The following is a 26664-nucleotide window of genomic DNA, read 5'->3' as shown; positions in this document are numbered from 1 at the left end:
TTCCCAAGGCACTTCAGTAGCTTTCACAAAAATACTTTTTTTTTTTTAACCAGGTGAAGCATATGCTTTAGGAGTACCATGGTAGCATAATCAGAAGAGAGAAGACAATTTTACACTGAACGCAAAATATCTCCCAGTGTTACACCACTGAAGTGAGCAACTCTGAAAGACCGTGAACACGACTTAATTTTCTTCTTTGTAATTTTTTTCCATGATTAAGTATCATGAAAGGAACACATACAGTGATGTCATTTTTGGCACCCAGAGAAGTGCTAGTAGCTAAGGCTGGTGAGGCCTTGCATAGGTGGCAACTGTGGACCATTGCCAGAGTGATTCTGGGTTGAAACAAACAAATAAAAGACACAAACCAGGAGGCTAAGGAACCAGCCTTTCCTAAGTCTATTCTGAAGTGCAAATAACTTAAGGAGAAAAAAAGACATAATAACAAACAACAAACAAAACACAATCAAAATCCATATTATAGTTTTGGGAGAAGAGACAAGTTTGCTCGTCTCTCTTTCTCATTGATATACTTCCTTCAAACCATACATCAGAAACCATAGTAGCTAGGAGACTTGATTCACATAGCAGTGGAAAACAAGAATAGTAGATTCAGTGACGAATCTCTTACGGGCCTGCACAAGCCCAATGCTTTGATCAGATGTAAACAAGTCTACCCAGTAGTCACTCTGAGTGGTCCAAGAGCTCATAAGTCAATGCACTTGTCTCTGTTCTGTATCTGCTGAGTCCTCTCCATATGAAATACCTCTAGGTTTCCCCAGACTTGTGCTCTCCTGCCCTGGGGAAGCAACAATCCCATTTAATATCCTTTGTAACTGAGAAAGTATGAGAAATCAGACTCCCCGTGTAATTATTTCTTTTCCTCTAAAGTGCACCATTAGTGGGAAACAGGGAAAGGATTTTTTGGCAGGGTGAGGAGGTGGAGAATTAGACCCCCAGTTCTATCAGGGGCCTTTTCAGGCAGTCTGAAATTAAAATGTAAATTTAGCAAATGCCTCTCATATTCTTCCAAATCCTACTGGTTCTAGTGAGTAGTTAACTTCTTAGGAAGTGCCAAGTCCATCACTGTAATAGTTAGGATTTACCCAAAGTTGTCCGTCAGTAGCCATGGTGTCCCTGGAGGGAAGGTGGTGCTCTAGGACCATATGCAGCTGAGTCTGGGTATCCATCCATGAGCAAGGCAGACACAGTGTCCACAGAATGAACAACAAAGACCTTTGCCACTGAAGGACTCAGTGTCTGCACAAGCCACTTCTGATAAGACAGTCATTCCTCTTTACTTTCTCACTGGAGGTTGTGTTAGAAGCCTGTGTTTTTAAGGACTGTGGGGCTTTCTTCACCATCTTTTAACATCCTTGTGTGGCTTGGAGTTTGCCTGTATTTTATTCTATAAGAACAAGCCAAACAAATGTTAGTAACAAATCTTAAAAAGATGTCTACCAGTCTCAAAACAAAATATCCCCCAGAGCTGAGGTTATCTCACTAAAGGGAAAATATCATACAGCAGATTCTGAAAGGTTTCTTCTTGTCTCTGTACTATCCCAGAGTTGCTATTGCTGTCGAGATGTTCATGGTGACCCGGTAGTCTGGGTCTGGCCAGAGAGAACAGGCTGTAAGTACCTGGCCATGTCTGATCCTATTATGGCTAAACTAGTCCATGGCGTTTCTGAGTTCGTGGGGAACTCTCTGCCAGGCCCAGACCCAGTGCATTAACTTTGTGAAGAAGGAGGCCCCCTTACCCTTTGACCCTTAGCATCTGGTCAATGGTGTCTGGGAGTGGGGTGCCAAAGCTCTCTGGGAGGAACAAGGTGAGGATGGCTGTCAGGATGGTCAGACTCCCCATGAGAATGTAGGGCAGGAAGCGGTCGTAGGCACCTGTGGCAAAGCAGACAGAGCCCCAAGCCGGGAGTGCAGTTAGACATGGTCTCTCTCCCTCCCTTTGTGTCCCCAGGACTCTAACAGGATCACCTGCCTTCTCGGCCTCAGCATCTCCCAGTCTGAGCTGCCATATTGGAATCTGGCACCTAGGCAGGTCACAGAACCCAGAGTTGGCACAGAGCAGCAGCACCTCGGTGCAGGGGATGGGTGCAGCCTGGGAGGATGGGGCTGGGCCATTTCTATTCCTATTTCCTTTTTATTGGCCATGCTGTGCGGCATGCGAGATCTTAGTTCCCCGACCAGGGATCGAACCTGTGCCCTCTGCACTGGGAGCACTGGACCACCAGGGAAGTCCCTCTATTCCTATTTTCTAGCCAAAAATAAATAAATTAATCAACTAATTAATTTAAAAAACCCAACGCAGCCAAAAATTAATTAATTAATTTAAAAAAACACAAAACACCCTATTTCCTAACGCTGGGTTTCCAAGGAACTCAAGGTACGTGTCCAGGGATAGGAATAACTCCTCCACCTCTCCAGATGTGTCACAACCCACTTGTTTTGTCTTCAGGCCAGATCAGAAGGTGTTTCTGCTTGTCAGATCTATGTAGCATGTTCACAAAACACTCTGAGTACTCCCAAGGTGGGTGCCACCCGTCCCCAGAGATGTGCCAGCTAGGCACGTGCAGGGGGACAGCAGCTGCCATGAGGAAATAATTCTGAGAAAGATAAAACTGGGGCCCTATTGCATAAAATGGTACGAGACAGATCTTTGCACAGTGTAAAACTGCTGTGTTAAGTGCTTCAAGTTACAGAAATTCTCGGTTCATCAGACCTCTAGAATAGACATCTTTCCTTTCCTGTTCCTTGTAAACTATGATTCCAAGAAGAAATTTCCCCAATTAGTACACTGGCTCCCTAAACGACACTGCAATTTCTTAGGACAGGGGAATTACGTTCTCTGATGGAAGGCCTGGGAAGGCTAAAACAGATACAAAAACCCTCCACTCTCATCAATTTCTAGCTGTCTATAGGTTGTTTTCCACATGAGCGCTTCCACCACAGTGCACCCGGACAGGAACCTTCTCCAGGCATAGATCCAGTATTGGATGGATCCCATTTGCTGAGTGTCCTTGCTTTCCTGTTAACAAGCCATCTCCCCAGGTCGCATTAAAGCCAATCAATCAGTGCTTCCACCCCATCCCTCCTGCGTGTGCTCGACCCACGGGACTTACCAAGGTAAATGAAGTAGGGAGACAGGATGCTGCCCAGGCGGGACGCTGTGGAGCTGACTCCCACGCCCATGTTCCTGACCACTGTGGGGTACAGCTCGGCTGTGTACACATAGACCATGGAGAAGGCAGCAGTGACTCCAAACTTACCCACCATCACCAGGATGGTAGCCAAATAATAAAAGTCTGAAGAGCAAAGGGAAGAAAGTAGGAGAAGGCACCAACCCAAGGCACACTGCTACTAGTTTTTTGCCTGAAACAGACATACTTTCTCCCTGGGAAGGGTGGGGGAGGAAAGTTTCTATAACTTCCTATTGTGGGATAAGGGGCTTATGTCCCTCCAAGTTGATTACTGAGAGGAGGCTGGGACCTGCAGCTGTGTGAGGACATGCTCTTCTCCTCAGCCTAAAGACCACCAGAGTGAGCCCCTCAATAACCCAGAGAAACCTGCTCTCCAGTCCAAAAGTCATTAAAGACATGTCTGTCAGGGGGGGCAGCTGGCACCCCAGAACCTCATGCTGCAGGCACTGTGGAATTAACTAAGGATTTGTGGATGAATGGGAAGTTCAATTATAACTCACTTCACGCTTTCACTCTATGCAACACTTCACAGACCAGCAGACCCTCAGGAATGATCCTCGGATCTCTCCTGCTCACTGTGCCAGTGAGGAGATGCTGTGAGTGGCCTGTGGGTCTCCCTGAGCTCTGGTGTGAACCTCCACATACATTCCTGGGCTCCCAGCCATGCTGCAGCGGGGGCTCTTCCTGTGCAGAGTGTTGCCAGCCTCAGGGGCCCACAAATGATTACCAGAGGTCCCCAAACCCATGACAACTCTTGGTACCATGATGGACATGAGGATCCATAAACCGTTTTATGAATTTTCAAAGAGGGCTGCCTCCCACCCTTCTGTGGGATACCAAGATGGTTTTACAAATAAACTCCTGCTACTGGCCTGTGAGAGCCACGCTGTGGCCTGGCCCCTCCTTTTTTCCTCTCCTCATCTCTTACCAAGCGTGCCAGGCTCATTGCCTCCTCAGGGTCTTGGCCTTTGCTCTTTTTCGGCCTGAAATGTTCTGCTCCTAGACTTTCTCATGGGTTTCTCCATCATTTCATCTGTTTCTGCTCTACTTTCCCCTCTTTAGGGCCACTGTCTGTGACCACTCTATATAAACTAGCTCTCCATTGTCCTTCAATGTCATTATTAAAGGTAATACAATCTGTACTATAACAAGCATTTTATTTACTTGTTTGTTGTCTCTCTTCTCAACTGGAGTCTGAGCGCCAGGAGGGCCTGGGGCTCTGCCCGACTCCTTGACTTCTGCACCGTCAGCCCCAAGCACAGTGCCTCCCCCACAGTAAACACTCCGCAGCTACTTATTGAATGAATAAATGACTAAGATGGGGCCAGGTTAAAAAGACATGGGGATGGCCCTCTTTCCTCCCCCTCACTCTGCAAAAAAAAAACACACACACATTAACTTGGGTAGAGAGTACAATCAACCGCCAGCCCCACATGGTTACTCTCCCTCCTCCCCCAAGGCCCAGGCCATGATGACTGTCTGGTCCCAGGAGATACTTTCTCTTGATTTGTTGGCCGAGAACACAGATATGCAGGCGAGCTGTAATGGCATAATTTTATTCTCTTTATTAATTGGCCAAGACAGTCTGGTAGAGACTGAGTGACTCAATGGATATCCCAGACTGCAGACATGTATGGTACCTACCTGGGGGCACCAGCTGCACGAAGAGAAGAACGCTGCCACCCAGGAAGAGGGCGGTGGCCATGGAATAGCGTCGGGGCAGGTGCTGCAGAAGCAGCCAGGCCAACACATATGCTGGGACTTCAACCACAGCCGAAAGGAAGCAGTTCAAATAGACATCCCCATGCAAGTTAGGAGTGTCAAGGGAAAGCCCAAAATAGCCCACTGATATGGTCATCCTGAAACAGAATGCAGAAAAAAGCTGGAGAAGTGGCATCCACGTGCCTCTCAACCTGGACAACTTTTAAAATACAATTATTGCAGGAAATTCAAAACTATCCTTACCAGGACGGCAGCAGATTTAACCCTGAGTCTTACTTCTTAGAAAGAAAGATAACTTCCCCCGAGACCAGGGCACCTTCTGGGTCAGAGCACTTTCAGAGCTTTCTAAACAAAGTGTTCCAGCAAAAAGACATATAATTCAGATAGATGCACTTTGTCAGAAAAAAACCAAAAAAACTCCAACTTGCCTTTCGGCTTTAAAAATCCTACACTAAAGCACTCACAAAAGCCTACTTCCCTACTCTTTGAACCTCCCAAATCCAACAATTGCAGAAGGAGCTAGGGTATGAGTAAGGAGGCAGATAGCAAGTGGGGTGTGATAAGACTGATGAGATAAAATAAGGAACAATCATTAGGTTAAACATTTAGAGAAAGATCCCTGGAGGACCCTCTGGGGCGACCAGCCAGGAAGAGGCTGGTCAGAAGCAGGTGACCCCAACCCCACTGGACTCGTGGGGAGGAGAGGGAGCTCCCAGTGGGCCATCTGCATGCCCCCCGCTGCCCCTGGCCTAGACCCTGTCCCCAGTAGGCACTCTCTCTATTGATGGTTAACACTCTTTGGCAAACCAGACCAGTATGAATCAGACTGTTCTTAACTCATCTGCAGGTTGAAACCACAGCTGGTACAATCAGGGAAAAGGGCATGTACAGGAGTCCCTGGGAAATCCAGAGCAGGAGGGGTGCCTGGGTAAACCACAGAAGGGTGACTCATCACAGGCTGGCAGGTCTGTGCTGCAGGCTGAAAGCTGGTTTTGTTTGAGGCCGACTCAGGGGTGGTGCACTGCCCTAAGGGATCCCGTGCCATTCCTTGGAAATGGGTGGCTGGCTGCCAAGGCTTGTTGACTCCAGCAATAAGCACTCTGAGATGAAGTCTGCCTTCCTCCCCCGCAGGCTCAGGTAGTCACTTGTAATCCCAAGGGTTTGGCCACTAAGCAAATGCTATCCAGGCACTCGGATGTGTTCCTTCTCTCTGGTAAATCACAGATCCCTCCCTGACACACTTGGTGAAACGCCTCGTTAGAAGGAACCTGACGAGGACGTGTAGGCCATGGCTCTCCCTCCAGGACAGTCTCCAAACATCCCAGAGGGAGGATGTCCTGCTTCCACATTTCCAGAACATACTAAGCAGCCTCTATAACTGAAAGGACATGGTGTCTTCACTTAGAACTTCTTAAAGGCCTCAGTCACTGTCTGATGCACAGGCAACAGGAACAACTAAACTAGGGACCCAATGTGAACAGCGATTTGCCTTATGACCCAGAGGGATCCCCAAAGATCCCATATCTTCCCCCAAAAGCCCCCACAACAGTTTTCATTCTCCTCTTCTGAGATTCCGTTAAGAACTGGGACATGCCCACTTCTTTTATTGCAAGGCACATCCCTGCCACTTTCTGATGACACAGGCTTTCAATTCTGATCTGAGACATGTCTGCAAATGCGAGGCCTGACAGCCACTGCCAGAAGCTTTGTCTGGAGGCCTTAGGTATGTCTCACTTACGCACCACAGAATTATGGACATGATGGTGACCATCCGGATATTCCGGGTTCGGAGCAGATCCAGAATGCTGTGAGACTGCTGTTTCTTGGAGCTTAGGTCTTGTAGCTGCAGGAACAACATGACAAGGGTACGGGACGGAGAGAAGGTTGGAGACTCAGAGACCCAAGAACATACTTGAAACCCTGGCATCTTAGCTTTCTGCGTCTCCGAGTTGGGGAGTGTTTTATGTTTCTTGCTTGAAAAGAAGGGTAAGTATAGTGACTATGTCTTGGGCTGCAGAAGGCTTCACTGGGCCTTGAGGATAACAAATTAGTGAACAAGAATGAGGAGGAAAAGTAAGTGACCAGCCCTTGGTGTGATGCAGCCAAGGAGGAGGCCCAAGCTGACTGCCCCCTCCCGGCAAAACCTCCAGCCCCGTCAATGGCCACATTCCAGGGAGGCCTCTGAGCATTCCTTTCCAAGGCTGGCTCCCAGCCCTCTGGGTCAGAGAGAGAAACTGGCTGTGTAGTTTATTGATATTATATTTTAAAAGAATTAATGTTTTCAGTCCTCATACCATGTAGTTACTGGTCTACTTCCAAGGAAAAAAGTTTCAGATAGAAAAACAGGAAAATTGACCTCAGCTTCACTCTGAGTAACTTCCTATGAAATCTGGCACAGCCAAGGACATTAATAAACCACACATCTAAACACACTGATGTTGCTTTCTTAAGCAAACCCAGCTTTGAGTTTGTTTTTCCCGAGTTAGCAGTTCAACAAAAGGTCAACTTTTGACTTAATGGAGCCCCTGGAATAGCCTCATTTCCACAAAAATGCCAGTGGGACTTACGGTTTCATCCAGACTGACCTCTGCAAAGCTACCGAGGCCACCTCACTTAAAAGCCCTCCCTGCCACCTACCCCTCCCTGAACTTTGTGCACCAGAGTCCTTTCCAGGATGTGCTGAGTGGGATTTGGTGCTGGGCCACCGCTTAACCGTGAGGCCGGGAGGGCTGTCAGTGGCCAGCAGCTTCTTTGCTGCCTATAATAACCGGTCTCTCTTTCCCAAGCCCCAAGTCTGCATCTGCATGCCTTTGCGCACTGCGGTATGACTGCTGGTGGCTGTTCTAACAGCCAGGACCTTGTCTTCCTGTCAGAGCAGGGAAACACTCCAGAACCCCATCAGCCAGCAATGACAATTTCTAACCTCTTCTCAGAGGCATGAGACTGAGGAAAACCGCTTGCTGCAGAGGAGGTGGAAAGAGAGGGAACAGGAAGGAGAAGCAAGACCCAGGAATCAGGCAGAGCCAGGAAATTACTCATGGCGCGTGAGAACAGGGTTTGCAGAGAGGGGTGGGGTAGGGGGAGGGCGGATATCAAAAAGGACCTGGCTCCAAGACAATACTCAACAACTCTCCGTTGGTGGGCGGAAGGAGACATGACATTTCTAACTCCAAATCTATTTTTGCTTCATATTTTAGGTACTTGTATTATTTTTTAAGATGAGAAACAACCTAAGGTATAAGAAACAATGATTTCCCAAAATGCCAATTTCATGAAAGACCTATTAACTCATAAAGAGTTTTTATTATTAAAAGTAATGGTTCAACTGTATGATCACTTAGAAAATAATTATATAAAGTATGAAAACCTAAACTCCACGGAAAGGTGAAGGAGTTTACACAGTTGGCACCTTCTCAACTTCTGAATTTTAACAGGACCTGCCTTGGGGGCAGCTGGGGCTTGGGCAGGGGGAGGGCTGGGCTCCCGTGTGAAGGGAGGGCTTCAGGGCTGTGCGGTCCTACCCTAAAATCATGGTCACCGAGGCCCTCCCACCAGCTCCCGCATGGTGCTCACCTCACTTGAGTCAAAGATGGTTGAGGGTGCAACGATCCCATTGATTTTGGCAGCCCTGCGGATGATCACCTCTGCCTCTTTAAATCGGCCTTGAGAGATAAGCCATCGGGGGGACTCAGGGATGAACCTGGAAGTACAAGGAGCAATCTCACTGAGGCCTTCCCATCCCACAGACCGGGTGGAGCAGAAGTGGAGGTGGGAAAGGGGGTTTCAGAACCAGAGCTAGGTTTGAGGGACGTTTGGTGTTTCCAAACCAGAAGCTAAGAGATGCACCATACTAGAGCCAGTAAGTGTGAGCTTCTGATTTCACTGGAGTACACAAAATTTAGAGGGGCCAACACACTATGATGGGATTCCTCCCCTGGCTGGCCACCTCCATTTCTGAAGAGTGGTGGTGCCACCTGCTGGACACTAAGTAGACAGGCGCAAAATGGGCTCCTGAAGCTTGGCTTCTGTCATGGGCTGAGCCCAGCCCAGACCCTTACCTTGCCGTACTCCCTTGCTTGTGCCTGGCATCCACAGCAGCTTTTGCACTGGCCTCTTATAGCCTCTAGTTTTTCCTCACTCTCCCCCCTCCCCCCGTCCCACCTTGATTCATCCAATTGACTCTCTGTAAGGCACTTAGGTGTTTTGAGACTTTATGGATCTTATTTTCTACCTCACGAGGTAGCCCCTGCCCTTTGGTCATAACTAGGACTCATCTGTACCATCTCTGCTCTGTATCTTCTCCCACTATGCTCTGCAATGCTCTCACATCCAGGTGGACCAGTGATCTCACCATCCCCACCTGCAAGGCGCGATTCTCGCCTCAGCCCCTCGGCTGTGTTCTCTCTCTCAGTATGGAATGGTCTCCTCTCTGCCTGTCCAACCTCTATCTTGGAGGCTCAGATGGAGCCTGGTTTCCTCCATCCAGCTACCCTGAGGACTCTCACAACGTGCTCCCTCTTCTCCCGGTGCCTCTGGCACGAGGGTGCGGCAACATACAACCAGAGCCAGGGCCTAAGCTGTCTTGTCCTGCAGTCTGATAGCCTCCTGGAGCTTATGCTAAACTCCATCATCGCGCAGCTACTGCTCTCTCCTCTCCTTGCACTCCAATCAACCCAGCACAGGGCTGAGAACAAGTCTGTTGATGTCTTGGGGCTGTTTTGTTTTTGGCTTTTCTGAGTATGGAGAAACATTCTGAAACACCTTATAAAGACTTTAGATTTTCTGTCTCTGTGAGCCCAAATGGGGATTTGTGGGTTGCTGCTGCCCCCTAGTGAAGGCCAGATAGAAGACATCCTGCTGGTGGGCACCACCGGGCACAGGGCCACACTCACCACCACAGCGGGAAGCACAGCACCCCCGGCACCGTAAGCGCCAGCAGAAGCATCCGCCAGTCTCTGATGAAGTGAGCAAACAGCGGCAGCAGCATGTAGCCAAATGCATAAAATATGCACACGCCTAACGTAGAGAATATAATACGAACTGACTTGCCAAGAATTTCTGTTCCTGTTCAAAACAAGGGAGGAGTCATGTTAGTGTTTTAATTCCGGTTATTTCCTTATTAATCTTCTTGTGTGTAATTTTCAACATACAGATAAGAAAGCAGGCAGAATTATCTTGAAGCTTCCAAGCCCTAGGGAGGGATGGGATTCTGACCACCTGCTGGGGGTGCCTCCTTGTGGCCTCACAGCGACAGTTCTCTCATGAAACTGTCATCACTTCCTGAAGCCCTATGCTAAAGATGCCACGTGAGGCCTCAAAATTTAATCCTCACTGAGGAAGGAGGTTCATTAAAGGGGAAGTCACCATTAAGGCCACACATGCTGACTATTACGCTTTAAGGAAAAATATTTTATCAAATGTGAAGAGAAACAAATAATCCTTTTAACAATCAACCCAAGGAACCCAAAGACCAATAAGCTAGAGTTAGATTCCTCTGAACAGTGAGACTGGCAACTTTTCAGTGAGAGCAGGCCAAAGCCCTGCAGTGTGGACTCAATTAAAACCCTGAAGGTCACGTGACTAAAGCCCACTCCTATCAATTCATTCTGGCCAGTCGATTTCACTGGCCACTATGTTTGGCAGAAGAGGCAGTTTTCTTCCTTGGTGAGCCTGCCAATCATGGCCCTTGCTCCTCATGTCATGCCTCCCTGTTTCCTTAGCTACCCCAGCCCTGGGCAGAGGCAAGCCCTATTTTTAAGATCTTAGGTGAATTCCAGCAAAATGGCCATCGAGTACTAATGAGACCAAGGTGCCACATCTCAGGGGCCAGAAAAGAACTGGAAATCAGCGGTCAGGCTATTGGGCTGCTGGGGACACAAGGCTGGGCACCTGGCAGACTCAGTTTCCCTGACTACTAACTGGATTCATCAAGAATCCCTGGTCGGTGTTGCCAGAGACCACTTCCCTTGGAGGGACATCACAGCTGTCTCCAGAAAGCAGGTGGTGGGATGATGGTGAAACACAGGATCAAGTACTGGACTCCAAATTGATGGCCATACCCAGGACAAATGCTGCCACGTAGTTGGAGATCTGGCCCATGCCTACAAGGAAAAACAGCATGGCAAACATCTCAAAGTTCTTTGAGAAGATCTGCAGGAAGCTGAAGCCAGTCTGCATGCCCATTGTCACAAACAGCACATTCTTCCGACCAAACCTGGGAAGGAAAGGAGAGTGATAGAGAACCAGCTGGGAGAAGGCAGCAGGAATGGGCCCCACCAAGAGGGGCTTTCCCCAGAGTCATTCAGGGAGGGGTCGCAGACACTGCTGCCAGGACAGCTGGTGCAGGCGCAATCCTGGCCTCTCAGTCCCTATGCTCTTACTCCCCTCCCCACTCGCCAGGACCAATGTGCAGCCTGGGCACCACGGTTGCCCAAAAGGCAGTGCCAGAATTAAGACAATGATTACAAGGGATTGACACACATTCATTATACTTAAATTCATACATTCATCATTTATTATTTTTTTTAAAAGAGCTGGTTTACTTTGGAGGATGATGGAGAAACAATTCATTATAAATGAAAACTGGTAAATAAAGGGGAAAACATTTGTCCTGACTTTTCTATGTAAACTATGGTGAACAGTTACCAATAACAGATGAGGGAAAGTGTCATTTCATAAAAGTATTCCAACTATTAAATGAAACCAAAGTGATAAAACTAGAACATCATCATTGTACAACCCCCAATGAATGAAGAGATATGGGCATTGTGTTTCAATGACTGCTAACATCATAAAAAGAGACACTTGAACATCGCATGACTCCTATAGTCTTTACAAAGGGGCTGAATCTGAATCTGATGAAGTCTCTAGATCCAGCTGCAATTTGCAAGAAATGCAGGGAAAAGAGGAATATGCTCAATTGTACCATGAGCATACAATTAGCAAAATTCAAACTGGGAAATTCTACAGGTATAACAGCCCAGGCAAAGAAAAGGATGGAGAATCCATAGGTTAAAGTAGACTAAAAGACATAAAAATTTTTAAGTGGGCAAGACTAAACTTGTGTTTAAGGATGTACATTTGAACGATAAAACTACAAAAACCCAAAAGGAAGTGATTATTATAAAAGTCAGGCTAGTGTTTACTTATAGGTGAGGGAAGCTGTTGTCTTTGGGATGGGACAGATGGATGGGGCTTCTGGGTGGCCAGCAAAGTTCTATTTCTTGACTTGGTGGTATTTATATGGTTATTTCCCTGGAATAATTCATTAAGCCTCATTTGTTCTGTGTGGTTTCTGTACCTGTGTTCATTTCAAAATTTTTTTAAATGTTGGTTTTTTGGGATTTGTTTTTTTTTTTAAATTTATTTATTCATTTATTTATTTTTATGGCTGTGTTGGGTCTTCGTTTCTGTGCAAGGGCTTTCTCTAGTTGTGGCAAGCGGGGGCCACTCTTCACCGCGGTGCGCGGGCCTCTCACTGTCGCGGCCTCTCTTGTTGCGGAGCATAGGCTCCAGACGCGCAGGCTCAGTAATTGTGGCTCACGGGCCCAGCTGCTCCGCGGCATGTGGGATCTTCCCAGACCAGGGCTCGAACCCGTGTCCCCTGCATTGGCAGGCAGATTCTCAACACTGCGCCACCAGGGAAGCTCTGTTTGCTTTTAAAGACAGTGACACAACAAGGAGGAACAAGTCAACCTAGTTCATTCAACCTAGCAGATTCAGCTTGAGTCTGCCCAGGGCTAGCAGACACCCATTTTCATTCAATGAATGTTTATTTGAACATCTATTATATACTAGTCACTGCGGATGTATTTGAATTAAAAAAAGACACTGATTCTGCGCTCAAGGAGCTTATAGTCTACAGTTGGTGAGACAGACAGTAATCATATTTTAATCGAACAATGACACTGCTGAATGTACAATTACACACTGGAACAAGAGCACTGAAGGATCAGCATCCTGGCCCTCAAGGGACACAACAGAGGAAACTATCCTGGACTGGAGGTAGGGGCTGGGGACGTGGGCATTCAGGGAAGGTCTCCCTGATGATGGGGCACTGAGATCAGACCCAAAGGAAAATAAGTTGTTGACAAGGGGGAGTAGGGGAGAGGGACCAAGCTTTCAACGATATTCACAGTACAGTGGGGGAGGCCAATATTAATCATATGATGTCATCTTTTATTTACCAATTTCTGATAGGAACAAGGAACCAGGGTAATGTAAACCGGGGACCCTGAGGAAGCCGCCTGTGTGGTCAAGGAAGGCCACGGCACGGGGGTGGGGCCGGGAATTCTTCACTGTGACTGTGAGGAGAGCACGCGCAACTGTGGCTAGAGGGGCATGGTGAACACGACGGGCAGCTGTTCAGTAGAGGGTGGCAGGAGCCAGACTGCACAAGACCTCAGCCACGGTAAAGAGTTTGGTGCTTCTTCCCATTACAACAGGGTTTTGTTGTTTTTGATGATATTGGCATCTAGTAGATAGAGGCCAGAGATGTTCTAAACATCCGAAAATGCCCAGGATAGTTCCCCACACCAAAGCAGTCTCTGGCTCAAAATGTCAACAGTGCTGAGGTTGAGCAACCCTGACCTAAAAGGAGGCTCCCCTGCGTTGTTCTGTAACAACAGTGCCCTGCACGCCAACCAATGGGAGGGCCCTTCCTACCCTGCTTTCCCTTCCCAAGGGCTCCCTGGATAGTAGGGAAGAGGAAGACTCAGGGAGCCCTTACACTGCAATAGTCCTTGGCAATCCGGGGTTGGGGCCAGAAACACTCACTTTTTTTTTTTTAGAAATATTTGTCTATTTTTATTCTTTGATATTTATGCATAAATTGTACATTTGTAAAATACAGAAAAGCACAGAGAAGAAAATAAAAATCAGCTGCATTCTCTGATAGCCACTAACATTTTTTTCTCTATTTTTTTAAATTGAAGTATAGTTGATTTACAATGTTGTGCTAATTTCTGCTGTATAGCAAAGTGAGTTGGTTATACACATATAGACATTCTTTTTTTTATATTCTTTTCCATTATGGTTTATCCCAGGAGATTGGATATAGTTCCCTGTGCTATATAGTAGGACCTTGTTGTTTATCCATTCTGTATGTAATAGTTTGCATCTACTAACCCCAAACTCCCAGTCCATCTCTCTCCCTCCCCTCCTCCCCCTTGGCAACCACAAGTCTGTTCTCTATGTCTGTGAGTCTGTTTCTTAGATAGGTTCATTTGTGCCATATTTTAGATACCACATATAAGTGATATCATACGGTTTTTGTCTTTCTCTTTCTGACTTAATTCACTTAGTATGATAATCTCTAGTTATACCCATGTTGCTGCAAATGGCATTATTTCGTTCTTTTTTATGGCTGAGTAGTATTCCATTGTATATATGTGCCACATCTTCTTTATCCATTCATCTGTCGATGGATATTTAGACTGTTTCCATGTCTTGGCTACTGTGAATAGTGCTGCTATGAACATAGGGGTGCATGTATCTTTTTGAATTATAGTTTTGTCTGAGTATATGCCCAGGAGTGGGATTGCTGGATCATATGGTAACTCTATTTTTAGTTTTCTCAGGAACCTCCATACTGTTTTCCATAGTGGCTGCACCAACTTACATTCCCACCAACAGCGTAGGAGGGTTCCCTTTTCTCCACACCCTCTCCAGCACTTGTTATTTGTAGACTTTTTAAGATGGCCATTCTGACCGGTGTGAGGTGGTTCCTCATTGTAGTTTTAATTTGCAAGAAATGCTCACTTTTAAAGTCTGTCAACAAAAGGTCAAACACACTCATGCCTACAAAAATAGGAAATATCAGCTACTTCTTCCCAGAGTTGTACCTCCCTTCTATTTCTGCACATAGAGGTAACTCAGTGACGTCAGATAAAATGCTTTGACAGCCCAGGATTATTTCATTTGCTTTTGACTTTTTGGCTTATTCATATTCCAGCAAGGAGTCCTATATAAAAAGTTGATGTTCTAGACAACACTGGAGGGCATGAATCCACTGCCATTAGGTAATCTGTTTGGCTTAGGTTTTTGAATTGGCTCACTTAGGAGTAAACTGTCCATCCCACAGAGCCCTGGGCCTTCCAAGGGGGTGCAGACAAGCTTGAGGGGTGGTGTAGGGAGCTGAAGGCAGGTGTTGCAGCCAGAACAGCCACATTTTTAGCTATTTCATTTACTGAACTTAAACGATGTTATTTAAAAGACGAAGTCTGCTGGCAAAAAATTTTTTAAAGGTTTAAGAAACCCTGTACTCGCCCTTCTGAAGACTAAGGTGGTCCTCAACATACACACCAACTTTGTTTCTACTGTTTCCTCAGGAGCAGATCTTTGGGAACTTAAACACTTTTCTCAGGTAATCGCGGTGTTACATGGCTCTGAGGCTAGCCCACAAAGATCCACCTACCCCATGACACAGCTGACCAGAAAAATGCACTGAGTTTCAACTCTGTAACTGGGGTACCTCCTCCTAGTCTTTCACATCAAGGTAATTCCTCTGAGTCTCAGCTGCCACCCAACCCTGTGAGAGGGGAATTCCCACTACCCCTCTGGGAGGGCCTCTAAGCTCCGTCCAGGGCACGCCCTCCTCTCACTCTATACTGTTCCCGGGCCATCTCATCCACTTGCGGGGCTTTGATGAGGGTTCTATCAACGGACAATTCCCGAACGTGTTTCTCCAGCCCAAACCTCTCATGGAGCACCCTATCCATACATCCAACTCCCTACTCCATTCCTCCTATGAGACCTCTAAGTCTCATAGTTACCCCAAATTCAGTATGTTCAAATTGAACTCAACATCTTCTCCTACAAACATGGTCCCCTTCCAGAGTGCTTTGTCTTAGAGAAGGGTATTGTCATTTACGCGGCTGTGCAGGCCAGAAGTCTCCCTCCCCTCACTTCCCGTGTCCAACTCATAGCCAAGTCCTGTTGGTTTTACCTCCTACCACTCCTCCCCATGTCTACCACCCTCAGCCTAGTCCAAGCCACCTTCATTTCCTGCATAAATGATTGTGATAACCTCTTAATTGGTCTTTCCACAATCCTCCTTGCTTCCTTTCAATCCTTTCTCCACAAAGCTATCGAACAACTTTGTAAAAATGCAAATCTGATGATGTCACACTCTCAGAAGCTCCCCACTGCTCTGTGACGAAAGCCCAGACTCCTAACTGTCATCTGCTAAGCCCAGCCTGCTCTTCTGCTTGGGCCGCAGCCTGCCTCGCTGCTTTGTCTCTATGCCACTCTCCACACCCCCCACCCCCTGCCAACACTTTCTTCCAGTTCCTAAAGTGTGCTACGCCTTTTCTTCAGTCTAGCCTTAAGTACTCTTGGCTCTCTTGCCCAGAACACTCTTTCCTCTCTTCACCCCTTTAGCTAGCTAATTTCTACTCATCTTTCAACCTCCAGCACATGCTTCGATGCTTCACCGTCTCAGGTCTCCTCTGTCAGACCCCCTCTGAGCACCCTGTACTTCTCCTCTGTATCACTTACCACCACAAAGGAAAACAAGTACTTCCCTCAATTCTTTGTTTAATACATTCTGCCTTGCTAGAAGGCAAGTTCTAGAAGAGCAGGCACCTAGAACAGTAGTCCACACGAGACAGAGGATCAGGACTCTGGGCCCGAATCCTAGCTCTGCCACTTGCCAGCTGTGTGACTCTGGGCAAGTCATTTAATTCCTCTAGGCTTCATTTTTTCCATCTATAAACTGAGAATAATAATGCTTCCTACATCATAGGGTTATGAAGATTAAATTATTTGTTGTTGTTTTTTTTTACTTTTTTTACTTGTACAGTGCTCATAAGAGTGAACGGCACATATTAGATGATCTGTGTTTATTAAATAAATATAAGTAATCAGCTGATGCTTGCTGCTAAGTTAAGGGTCTGGGGAAGCAAAGGCCTTTCCCCTAATGGGGTAAGTATCTCAGGCTCATCTAGAATCATCAGTCAGTGGTCACAGCCTACTTAACTCTTTAATGCTCATTGGTGACTGTAGGAATTTGTCCCTTTTAAAAATCCCTAAATGACACTCTGGAAAAGACAAATCTAGTGAGAAATGCACATATTTCTTAGGAGGAAAGACTTCTCAGGTAACGACATTAATCCATAGATGCAAACATGCCAAAACATCACTCTGCATGTGTGCCGCAGGATAAAATGGCTGTATTCTTAAGGCAGGATGATATTCTCACCCTGAACTTCTCTATTAGAGACTCCCCCTGCTGGGAGGATGCTGGGACTTCTCTCCACTGGGTGACCCAGTGTGGCCAAGGACCTTGCTGAAGGCTGCTCTTCTTGCCATGGGCTTCACTCACAGACCCTGAAGCTCTGGGGTAACAAGACACAATATAATAAACCCCTCTGAGAACACCATGGAAACTATGGAACTGTTTTCCCCAGAAAAATGCTCACATACAATCTCTAAAATTTGTGTGTGATTTCCAGAGGAGGTGAACTCCCTAAGCCATGGACTTTGAGTTAAGAGCCTTGGAATTATACAAATAACCTGCTTATGGGTCAAAACAGCACACTTCCTGATTGCTGAGAAATGACATAACCACAAGCCTGTTAGATAAAGGAAATCAGCCCTGTGGACATAAGAGTTCTGTCCATCACACTGCCATTGGCTAGTGAGACCTCTCACCTTGAGGAAAGAGCAATGGTTTTGGGAACACAGAGGCAGCCATCTATGGAATGCCCTAAGATCTACAACACAGCTGACATGCATGTGTGTGATGTCTCCCTCTCCTAAGCTTGAAGATGCCAAAGAGTTACGCTCACCTAGGGAAGGCCAGCCAGGCAGTGCAGAAGTAAACTGTGGCATATTTCCTGGTCAACTGGATCATGTATACACTCGGCTGAGGTTGTTTCACTCAGCAAGCATTAGTGAGAGGAGGATGCTGGCTCTCTTTACTTGTATGGAGTCTATACTATAGATGTGCCTTCGCCTTTTTAAAACACACAGCCCTGGGCTGAGAGAACACTACCTTGCTCTGTGCTGAGGTGCCCTGCAGCTGCAGGAGTAGACACCCACCTTACCTGTCTGAGAGCTGCCCCGAAATGAAGGAGCCCACCAGCACACCCCCGAAAAACAAGGAGACCGTGAGCGGGGCCTTCCAGTCGTCCTCACACACCAGGTTCCACTGAAAGAGGAGCAAAGGGATGTATCACTCACTTCCTTTTAAAAATGTTTTAAATGTAAGGCTTCTTGGAAAATGAAATCAGAACACCCTGCATCCCTGCATGCTCTGTTTATATTACCACAAGGGTGTGTGAGCTCACTGAGGCAGGCGATGGCTCATCAGGCAGCAAGGCAAAGAGCAGGTTTCCCCTCACAGGGAGACTGACCATCCTGTTTTTCACAGCTCTTAGCCTCATTGTTTTGCTACCAATTTGAGATGGGGAGACAGGCTGGGAGCAAGTACTCTGCCCATGTGCCAACCCAGGAGGAGGCGAGGCCTTTCATGGTCGCTTCTAAGGATCTGGGCTGAGGCTGGGGCTGTGGGTGGGGCAGGGCACCCTTTCAGTGGGGTCAGGTCATTGGCAGGGGTGGCACAGGAGTGGTTCTGGAGCAGGGCTCTGTAGCTGTAAGGGTCAAGGCTTCCAGTGAGGGACTGAGGCCAGAGGGCCTGGTATGCACCATTTGGATCTGTTCCTTCAGCTCTGCTCAGGCCCCAACTCTGGGCCAGTGACCCCCTGGGTCCTTCTGCTGACATTTAGAGCTGGGATCCCTGATGCTGTGCCAACACTAGGCCCAATTACAGCCAAGAGCTCTGAGCTGGGAGTCAAGAAGCTGGGTTTTAGCTTCTACTCTACTGTTAACTAGTTACCCAACCTCAGACAAGATTTTTCCCCTCATTGTGCCTTAATTTCCCCATTTGTGAAACAGTGATGGGGGGGGGGGAACAGGCTACAGTGCTTGAGGTTCCCAGTACCCAGTGTAGAGTTCCATCTCTAGTTAGCACAGAAAGAAGTCTGTGGGCATGGGGAAGCACCTGAACACTCAGACATTAGGTTGCTCCAGCCTAACAAGGGCCAAAAGAAGGAAGAAAAACCAAAATAGGAAGCTTGGTGGTTCCCAGAAAAATGTTTCCCAGAACAGAGAGATGGTGCTCAGTAGTAACCAAGAAGGCTACCTTCTAGGGAATTTAGACCCTTGCTTGCCTGGTGCCAGGCTGCAGGCCTGCCCTCCATGGAGCCTGCTGGCTCCCAGGATGTGCGCAGCTTCCAAGAATAAAGCATCTCTTCTAGGCCAGGGTCAGAGGGAAAAGCAAGTCTGCTTTTCGGCCCTGCTGGGTAGTGTGTGCACAGTGCCTCCAGGCACCTCAGAGGGGGTCGGAGGGCAGCCCTTAGGGTGGACACAAAGAACCCCTGCAGCTGATGATAAGAGCCGCATAGCTGGCTCTCCACTCTGGAACAAGCATGCACGTTGGATGGACTGAGAATGGGGTGGTGATCCCCACTCCAGGGAAGAGTTGGGGGTTACCAACTCCTAAATCTAGAAGAAGCCCAGACTAGCAGAAGACAAGCAAGGAGCACCAAGGCCCAATCACTCAGGCTATGGCAGCCTTCCCACTTCTGCAGCCTCAGCCGTGCCAGCACCCAGATACCATCTCCCTTCTAGGAGGGTGAGTGCTCCTAGGGCAGCCCCCATCCAGACAGGGCTGCTGAAGTCAGGATGGGAGTAGCAGGGGAGTCAGAGCTGAGGGACTTGGTGATGGGGTGCTAGCCTTTGGGGGTGTTAGGCAGAGCTTCAGGACCAGACTATGCCTGTTGCTGCTCTTGAATATGATGTGATCTATTCCCACCTAGCATGCGCTACTTTTGTAGCGACGAGATAAAAAAAATGAATAGAGTCAGTAGCTGCTTCTCAATAGGTCTCTCGTGAGGGTTGGGGACTGATATGGCTGAGATAGACTAGAAACCCACAGGGGCTTCTGCAACAAGTTCTGGGGTGGAACCCCACCCCCTCCCCATGTCAGGTCTCCCAATATAGGCTTCTAGGGACTTTTGGACTGGCAAGGCCAGGTGCTACCTGGAACCAGGTCAGACTATGCTCTGCAGGAGACAAGGTGACTGTAGTGCTCATCTTGGAATAGGTCCCCAGAGCATCTCTCCGGCTCCTGCAGCCTCACCGCCACCACTTGGTCCAGCCTGTCCCTACTCTGGGCAAGCGTGCAACTACTTGAGGTAACTGGGCTCTCTATCCACTACTGACATTTCTCAGCAATTCTCACAGCCTGGCTTTGGGCCCTCCAAAAGCAAGCATGGGTTAACACTTCTTTCCTCCTGGCCACAAGGGGCCTGTGAGTAGGGTCAGGAAAGGTAATAGGTCTCAAAATATAAACAGAAGGGCAGGCACGGGCTAGGTCCCACCCAGCCAACCCATCCACTTACCTGTCAACCACCAGATGGACTGCAGTCGGCTCTTGGACTTGGCCTGACTCCTCCTTAAGCGGGCGGGGGGGTGATGAGAAGCCCATAGAGTCCAGGCTATGTACCCCGGGCTTGTTGTGTTTATAGAGGAATGTAGTGTTTCTATACTGAGCTCCTGGCTTGGCAGCTGCGACTAAAGCAGCTACAGACCAGCTCACTGATGCTGCCACTTGGTACGAAGGATGGGCTGTACTGGCTGATGATAACAGGTATCAACCTTAGAACTAAATGTGTAGGTTTAAGATTTAGGTCATGAGTCTAGTATCCTTACCCCTCAGCTGGGTTAGCTATGAAAGCAGGAGCAAACTGAAAACATCTGGGAGTAACCCTTGCAAGGAGCCTAGACTTGCCACCCTTCCTGGTCAGAAATGTGCCTTTCTAGTGGTGTTGTCTTCATGGATATATATGTGTATGTGTGTATATCTATATCTATATCTATATCTCAGAGCTTTTCCAACTATATACCTTAGTTATGTACAGTTTGTTTTATGTCATTTATACCTCAATAAAGCTGTTAAAATTTTTAAGAAGAAAGAGAAATTGTGTCTCTTGTACGCAGTATGTAATTGGTGCTACTTCTCAGTTATGGGAAGTAGAGAGATGATGTAGTTCCCTGGGACTATATGTCCTTACCTGTGAGTTGGCTGGAAGAAAAAAGAGATAGGGCCTGTGCCCACAGGGCAGAAGCTCTTCCCAGAGATGTACCTAGGCTGACCGCATCAACGGTCAAACACACTGGTAAGCACTACCTGTTACCGAATGCCATGTATTCCACACACATTTCGTCCTGCCTCCTGCTGCAATTAACAGTGAATCCTTGCCCCAAGGCTGTCAGGGCAAGGAGAAGAAGAAGAAAAAGAATTTGCTACCATATCCTCTACAAAGCCTGGCAGTGCCCTGCAGAGGAGAGGCTCAGTAGCTGTTTGGTACCTAGGTGAGTGAGTGAATAGATGAATAAAAGGACAGTTAACCTTCCGAACCATATTATCCCTTGGGTTTAGTCCTTGGGCTTGGCTGCCCAAAGCCCAGATGAACCCTGAGCTTCATTCTCTAGAAGATTATTTTCCTTTCTCCGTCACACCTTCTCTGTGACAACTGTCAGAACTTTGACCCAGGATGTCGGTTCTCAGTTAGCTAGAGAGACTATCAATCTGACCACCCATGGCCAGATGGGTCTGTTGTGACTGCACACGCACAGGGCCCTTCAGGGACCCAGCAAGTGGCTTGCCATGAGCTGCAAAGGCAGGGAAAAGGGTCTGCGCTTTCCTAGAGTGAGGGAAGTCAGCAAAGGCATAGCAGTGAGGCACAGTCTCCAGGTCTTTTTGGTCTCCCCACCCCAGAGTCAGCCCGGGGCCTGCCTCCCAGGTCGATGTGGCTTTTTCTTCAGGTGGACGTGGAGATAACAGTGGGGGCTCTCCTATTTTCCAAAACTACACGCGCATAAGGCTGATGGAAAAGCTGGTCCAGAAAAAGAGGTTCTCCAGGACAACAGGGAGTGAGTAAGAGTGTTGCGAAGGGCCAGGGCGGGGGGCTTCTGGGAAGCAGAGATTGGCCAGGAGCAAGGGGACGCAGAGGACTGCTGGGTTTTGGCTGAAGAGACCCCACCTCATGGGTGCCAGAAGAGTTAGAAGTTGCTAAAGAAACCTTTCCGGCCATAGGCTGTGCTATGGAGACACCAAAAAGCAGGTGTCTCAGACCCAGGCAGCCTGAGAAATCACCCAGGTTCCCCGAGAAGGAGGCAGTCCTGGGCCAAGAAACACTCAGGTATTAGAGCAGCACTGCACAGTGGGGTGGCTGATTCCCCAGCACTCCAGGGGTGACTGAAGGGCTAGAGAAGGGGCTAGCCTAGAAGCACATGGACCACCAAACTATTCCTGAAACATGGGAGAACCACCTTTCTCACCTCATAAATAGTGTCCCCTTCTTTCTGCCAGTCCCAACGCCTTGTTGCAGATCCACGCAGGGGCAAGCCCCAGTTTGTGGAGTGGGGGATTACATTTACTTTAAAATACTCCAGTCAATGCCTTTCAACCACCCCTAAGTTTCCCTTCTATAAGTTAAACTTGTCCTCTTCTTCTTCAGTTCTCACACTTTAGAGAAGATTTCAAACTCATTCATTAATCCATTCAATAAAAATTTTCCTGAGTACCCAATCTGTATCCAGCATCAATGTTAGGACTTGCAGGAGATACAGAGATGTAAGTCTACCACAAAGTTTAGTACTACATGTGCACACGTTAACCCCAACAAAGAAAAAAAATCAAACAGGAGACCTGAGGTTTTCATTTTCTGCTGAAAAACATGAATAGGAATTCAATACCAGTGTACTTACAAACACCTCTATGATTTGGGGCAGAGGACAGTCTTGGAGACATTTAGCAGGCACAGGACTAGCTGCAACGGTCAGCAGGCCAGGTCCAGGTTGAAAGAAAATGGGCCTTAGAAAAATGGAGCTCTCAGAATGTTAATTCAACAGCTTCCAACAGTGACTGTTCACCAGAAGAGAACAAGCGGCCTTGAACTTAAAGTCTGGCATTCCAACATCCTCAAACAAAGGGCTAAGTAATGTATTAATCTTGCCTCCCTGCAAAGACTGACAACCTGAAAGTAGGTGAAAGGGCACATAGCTCTTACAAAACTGTTAAGACAGCTAAAGAAATGGCTAAATATATAAAAGGAAAGGCTGACATTGGCAGCAACATAGCTCAAGGACCCTTCTGGAACAGTCAGCCTTTGAGAGCTCATCAGTGCCATCACCACTCTCAGCTGAAGGCAAGATGGGGGCAGCAAAGAAAGAGCAAATGACTAGAGTAAGTTGGGGACCACAGGGGTTAGGGAAAAATCCTAAGAAATGCCATGAGTTACTTCTGACTTCACTGCCTTTTCCTTCCACAGGCACCCAGAAGCAGAATTTGCAGGGACTTCTGAGACATGGAGTGTGGCTTCCCCTCTGTGTTCTCTGCCTGCAGTCTGAGGGACAGACTCTACTTTCACAATGCTCACTGGCTTCCAGGAGGGTGACAGGCTCACTTGCGAGGCTAGGACCAAGGATTTGTGATGACTGGAAGTTTTAATACTCCATGCACTCTTCAGCCACAAATCACAGTCAGCTACCTCCATTCAGTACCTCTTTTCTCAAGTAACAATGCCTGAGGACACTGGAATGATGTCACTTGCTCAGAGATCCCAGTGGGGCTCTTCTCTCACTCCTACTACATACATGTGGAGTAAGGAGGCACAGATGCTGGGGACATCAAATGTCCAAACATACAAAAAACAACACACACACACACACGTCTGTTGGGGCAGCACTCAAGACTCCCTTGAAGGGTGACAACCCCCAGAAGCAACACACACAGGGTCTCCAGAACCCTTGTAATCCCCTTTGAGGCTCAAGCGGGGTTTGATGCCATACCAGGACCTGTGCACCCTTCCCTTCAGCCTCTTCTCTGTGAACTCTGCCCTCCTGCCAGGTTGTTTCTTGCTGTTCCAGACTTTGCATCTGCTGAGCTATATACCCCAGACTCACTGAGAAGACTCCTCCTCCAAGAAGCCTTCCCTAATCCTTGAGCCCCTGATCCTGACACTCAGTGAACCTGGGCACCCTGGAGCCTATCAAGGAGTGCTCTTTTCAATGTCCTGCTTGCTCAGTTCTGCTGAGACTACAGGGAGTTAGAGTGCCAGTGTCGGAGTATGATGCAAAGCACATCCACATGCATCAATAAACATCACATCATACATCCAGCTTTAATGACTGCAAGGTCACCAGGGGACAGAAAAGGCCACCCAAAAGGAAAATCCAAGGGGCTGGGGCATGAGAAAGGTTTTCTCCCTACTTCCTATGAACTAAGGTTGTATGCTTTAACTAAATCTGGCTAATGACATTTCCTTAGAATACCCTAAAACATTCCAGGTCAACAAGTCACCCTGAATGGATCTTCAGATGCATGAATCCTAAAAGGCTAATAACTAACCCTGAGCAAAAGGTAAGCAATTCTTTATGGGGAACGACCAGACAGTCATTTGGGGGTGAAGGTGGGTGGGGAAGGAGTAACTGGAAAAGGGAGCAAGAGACAGTTTTATAGCCATGTTTCCTTTAACTTAAAAAGTTTGAGAAAGTAGAGGGGCATTTCCCCTCTCTCTGAATAGATGACAAAAGGCTGGAGGAAAAATGGTGACAGCTCCTTGGCCCAAGCTCTAGCTCTGGTCCTCAGCACTCCCACCCCCATCTAAAGTCTCTGACTACTCAGAATCTTAGAGTATCTACAAGGAGTCGCCAGGGCCTTCTTGGCTTCCTCTCCAAGATAGCTAACAGGATGGGCAGCCAGCCTGACACCCGTGCTGCGATGTCCATGATCTCTCTGGAAGTCACCACGAAAAGTTCTCCGGAGCCACCTGGCTGGACGATGACCATCGCCAGTGTGTAGTGAGTGAGTCGCGGAGAGGGAGTGACAGCATCCAGCGCGCACCTTGGCGGGTGGAGTGCACGACCTTAAAGACTGTTAAGGTCCTGCCTACTCCCCGGTCCCAGGCCCCGGACGCGGATCTGGTACCCACCTCGGTCACGATGGTGGACAGGTAGATGTCCTGGTTGAACTCCCAGCCATCCAGGCAGCCCTCTTGCTCCAGCTGCTCCAGGTCCACGTCGCGCCCCGGCTCCAGCCCGAGCGCCGAGAAGTTGACGATCGTCGCGAGCCGGTAGCGGCGGCAGCTGTGAGGCACCTCGCGGCCGTCCCGCAGCTGCAGCGGGAGGCTGTGGTTGCGCCACACGCTGCTCAGGTTCGCTGTGTCCGGCACCCGACAGTGGTGCTCCGGGGTCGCCGTCAGGAACACGGACGACAGGCCGTTGAAGCCGTTGGGGATGATGCTGGCGCTGAGCAGGAAGAAGATGAGGCGCTGGAATGGGCCCCACTCGCCCAGGAAGGCGGTCACCTCGTCGTAGTCCCGCATGCCGCCCTCAGTTGCCAGCGCGGCGCGCGGCCGGGGGTCGGAGGACGCGGCGGCGCGCGGGGGCGGGGCGGGGCGGGGCGCGCCGTGCGCGTGCGCGGCGGGCCCCCACTGCGCGACCGAGCGAGAGTCGGACCAGGGAACGGCCTGCCGACTGAACGGGCTCGCAAGCTCCCGCCGCCGCCGCTGCAGCCCCGCCGAAGCGACCAGCCTTACATAGTGCGCAAGGCCGGGGCGGGCTCTGGGCCTGAGCCTCCCAGCCCGCCCAGGCCGCTGGTGGTGCGGCGCGGACGGGGGCGGAGCTGGGCCGCGCGTGACGGCGGTGGGCGGGCCCGGGCCGCCGCTGGCACCTGGGGCTCGGGCCCGGTCTCTGCTCCCGGGTGGAGTCGGCCTTGGCGGGCCTCGGTGGGTCCGTCCTTGAGTTTACATCCGAAGGAGCCCTGGCTGGGCTGAGGAAGGCCGGGAGACTCGTGACCTCGGCGGCGTCTGAGGCCAAGCTCGGTGGCCCAGCGCGGAGCCCGGGCGAGCCCGAAGCTAGGCTCAGGTATTAAAAATACTGCACCGCTCCCCGCGCCCCCCCTTACCGAGGCCAAAAGGGGCACTGTGACTGGCCCAAGGTCTCGTTGCTAGTTTACTGCCCTTGACACCGCCCATTTTTGGAAGAGTGACCGGGATTATCTTGAAACCGGAACCGTTAACTACCCCAATGGAGAGCCTGGGAGCAAGGACTTCATTCTAATCCAAATGCCCTTTTCATATTTTGGTCTGTAACAAGCCCTTTTGTTGTCCTTTAACTTCAAACAAATGTAAAATTTTAACTTCGAGATTATTGACGATCCCAGCCTAGGATTAAATGTTCCCCTCAGGTTAGTTATTTCTGCACAGAGTTAAGAGTTGAACGGTTATTCAAAAAAGCAACTAGGTGATTCTAAAGCTTCACTGTCCAACAGAATAAGTAGCTACATTTATAATTTAAAATTTCCTAGTAGTCATATTAATAAGTTACCAGATTTAGCAGATAAAAGTATAGGACACCCATTTAAAATTTGAATTTCTGATAAACAACGAATTTTTTTTTTTTTTTTTTTGGCCTCGCCATGTGGCTTCCGGGGTCTCAGTTCTCCCACCAGGGGTTGAACCCCGTCCACGCCAGTGAAAGCCGGGAATCCTAACCATCAGGCCACCCAGAATTCCCAAACAACAAATAATTTTATACTAATAAAATATGCGCAGGGACATATGAAATTCAGATGTATTGTGCAGGGCAACCTTACATAATAAAGTCAAAAGAAATGGGTGAAATTAATTTTAATAATATATTTAATCCAATATATCCATAA

The 26664-nt window shown here is 48.4% G+C and overlaps 1 protein-coding gene across 2 annotated transcripts; it reads right to left on the bottom strand.

Moving 5' to 3' along the window:
- LOC133090924 (organic cation/carnitine transporter 2) lies at positions 1-25375 on the bottom strand. 2 transcript variants are annotated; one of them, XM_061189582.1, is made up of 10 exons: positions 24935-25375; positions 17981-18084; positions 10994-11148; positions 9827-9998; positions 8508-8634; positions 6677-6777; positions 4857-5071; positions 3135-3317; positions 1761-1896; positions 1-1408 (listed from the first exon to the last, which is right to left on the bottom strand). In XM_061189582.1, the coding sequence occupies exons 1-10, from the start codon at positions 25325-25327 to the stop codon at positions 1321-1323; spliced, it is 1674 nt and encodes a 557-aa protein (XP_061045565.1). In that variant the 5' UTR covers positions 25328-25375; the 3' UTR covers positions 1-1320. The 2 variants fall into 2 exon arrangements, with proteins under 2 accessions (XP_061045565.1, XP_061045566.1); XM_061189583.1 differs by having other exon boundaries at positions 3135-3233.
- Positions 25376-26664: the final 1289 nt, after the last annotated feature.

The sequence above is a fragment of the Eubalaena glacialis genome, chromosome 4, assembly GCF_028564815.1.
Source record: "Eubalaena glacialis isolate mEubGla1 chromosome 4, mEubGla1.1.hap2.+ XY, whole genome shotgun sequence".
NCBI classification, from domain to species: Eukaryota; Metazoa; Chordata; class Mammalia; order Artiodactyla; family Balaenidae; genus Eubalaena; species Eubalaena glacialis.
Note: the sequence above shows the minus strand (reverse complement) of the source record. Positions and strands in the feature narration are given on the sequence as shown.

Excerpts from the sequence above, each read along its gene's own strand:
- LOC133090924 (XM_061189582.1), bottom strand. The coding sequence starts at position 25,327 with ATGCGGGACTACGACGAGGTGACCGCCTTCCTGGGCGAGTGGGGCCCA. Across the intron at positions 1,897-3,134 it reads TCCCTACTTCATTTACCTTG|GTGCCTACGACCGCTTCCTG; the intron begins GTAAGTCCCGTG and ends GCTTTGCCACAG. Across the intron at positions 1,409-1,760 it reads CAGATGCTAAGGGTCAAAGG|AATAAAATACAGGCAAACTC; the intron begins GTAAGGGGGCCT and ends TTGTTCTTATAG.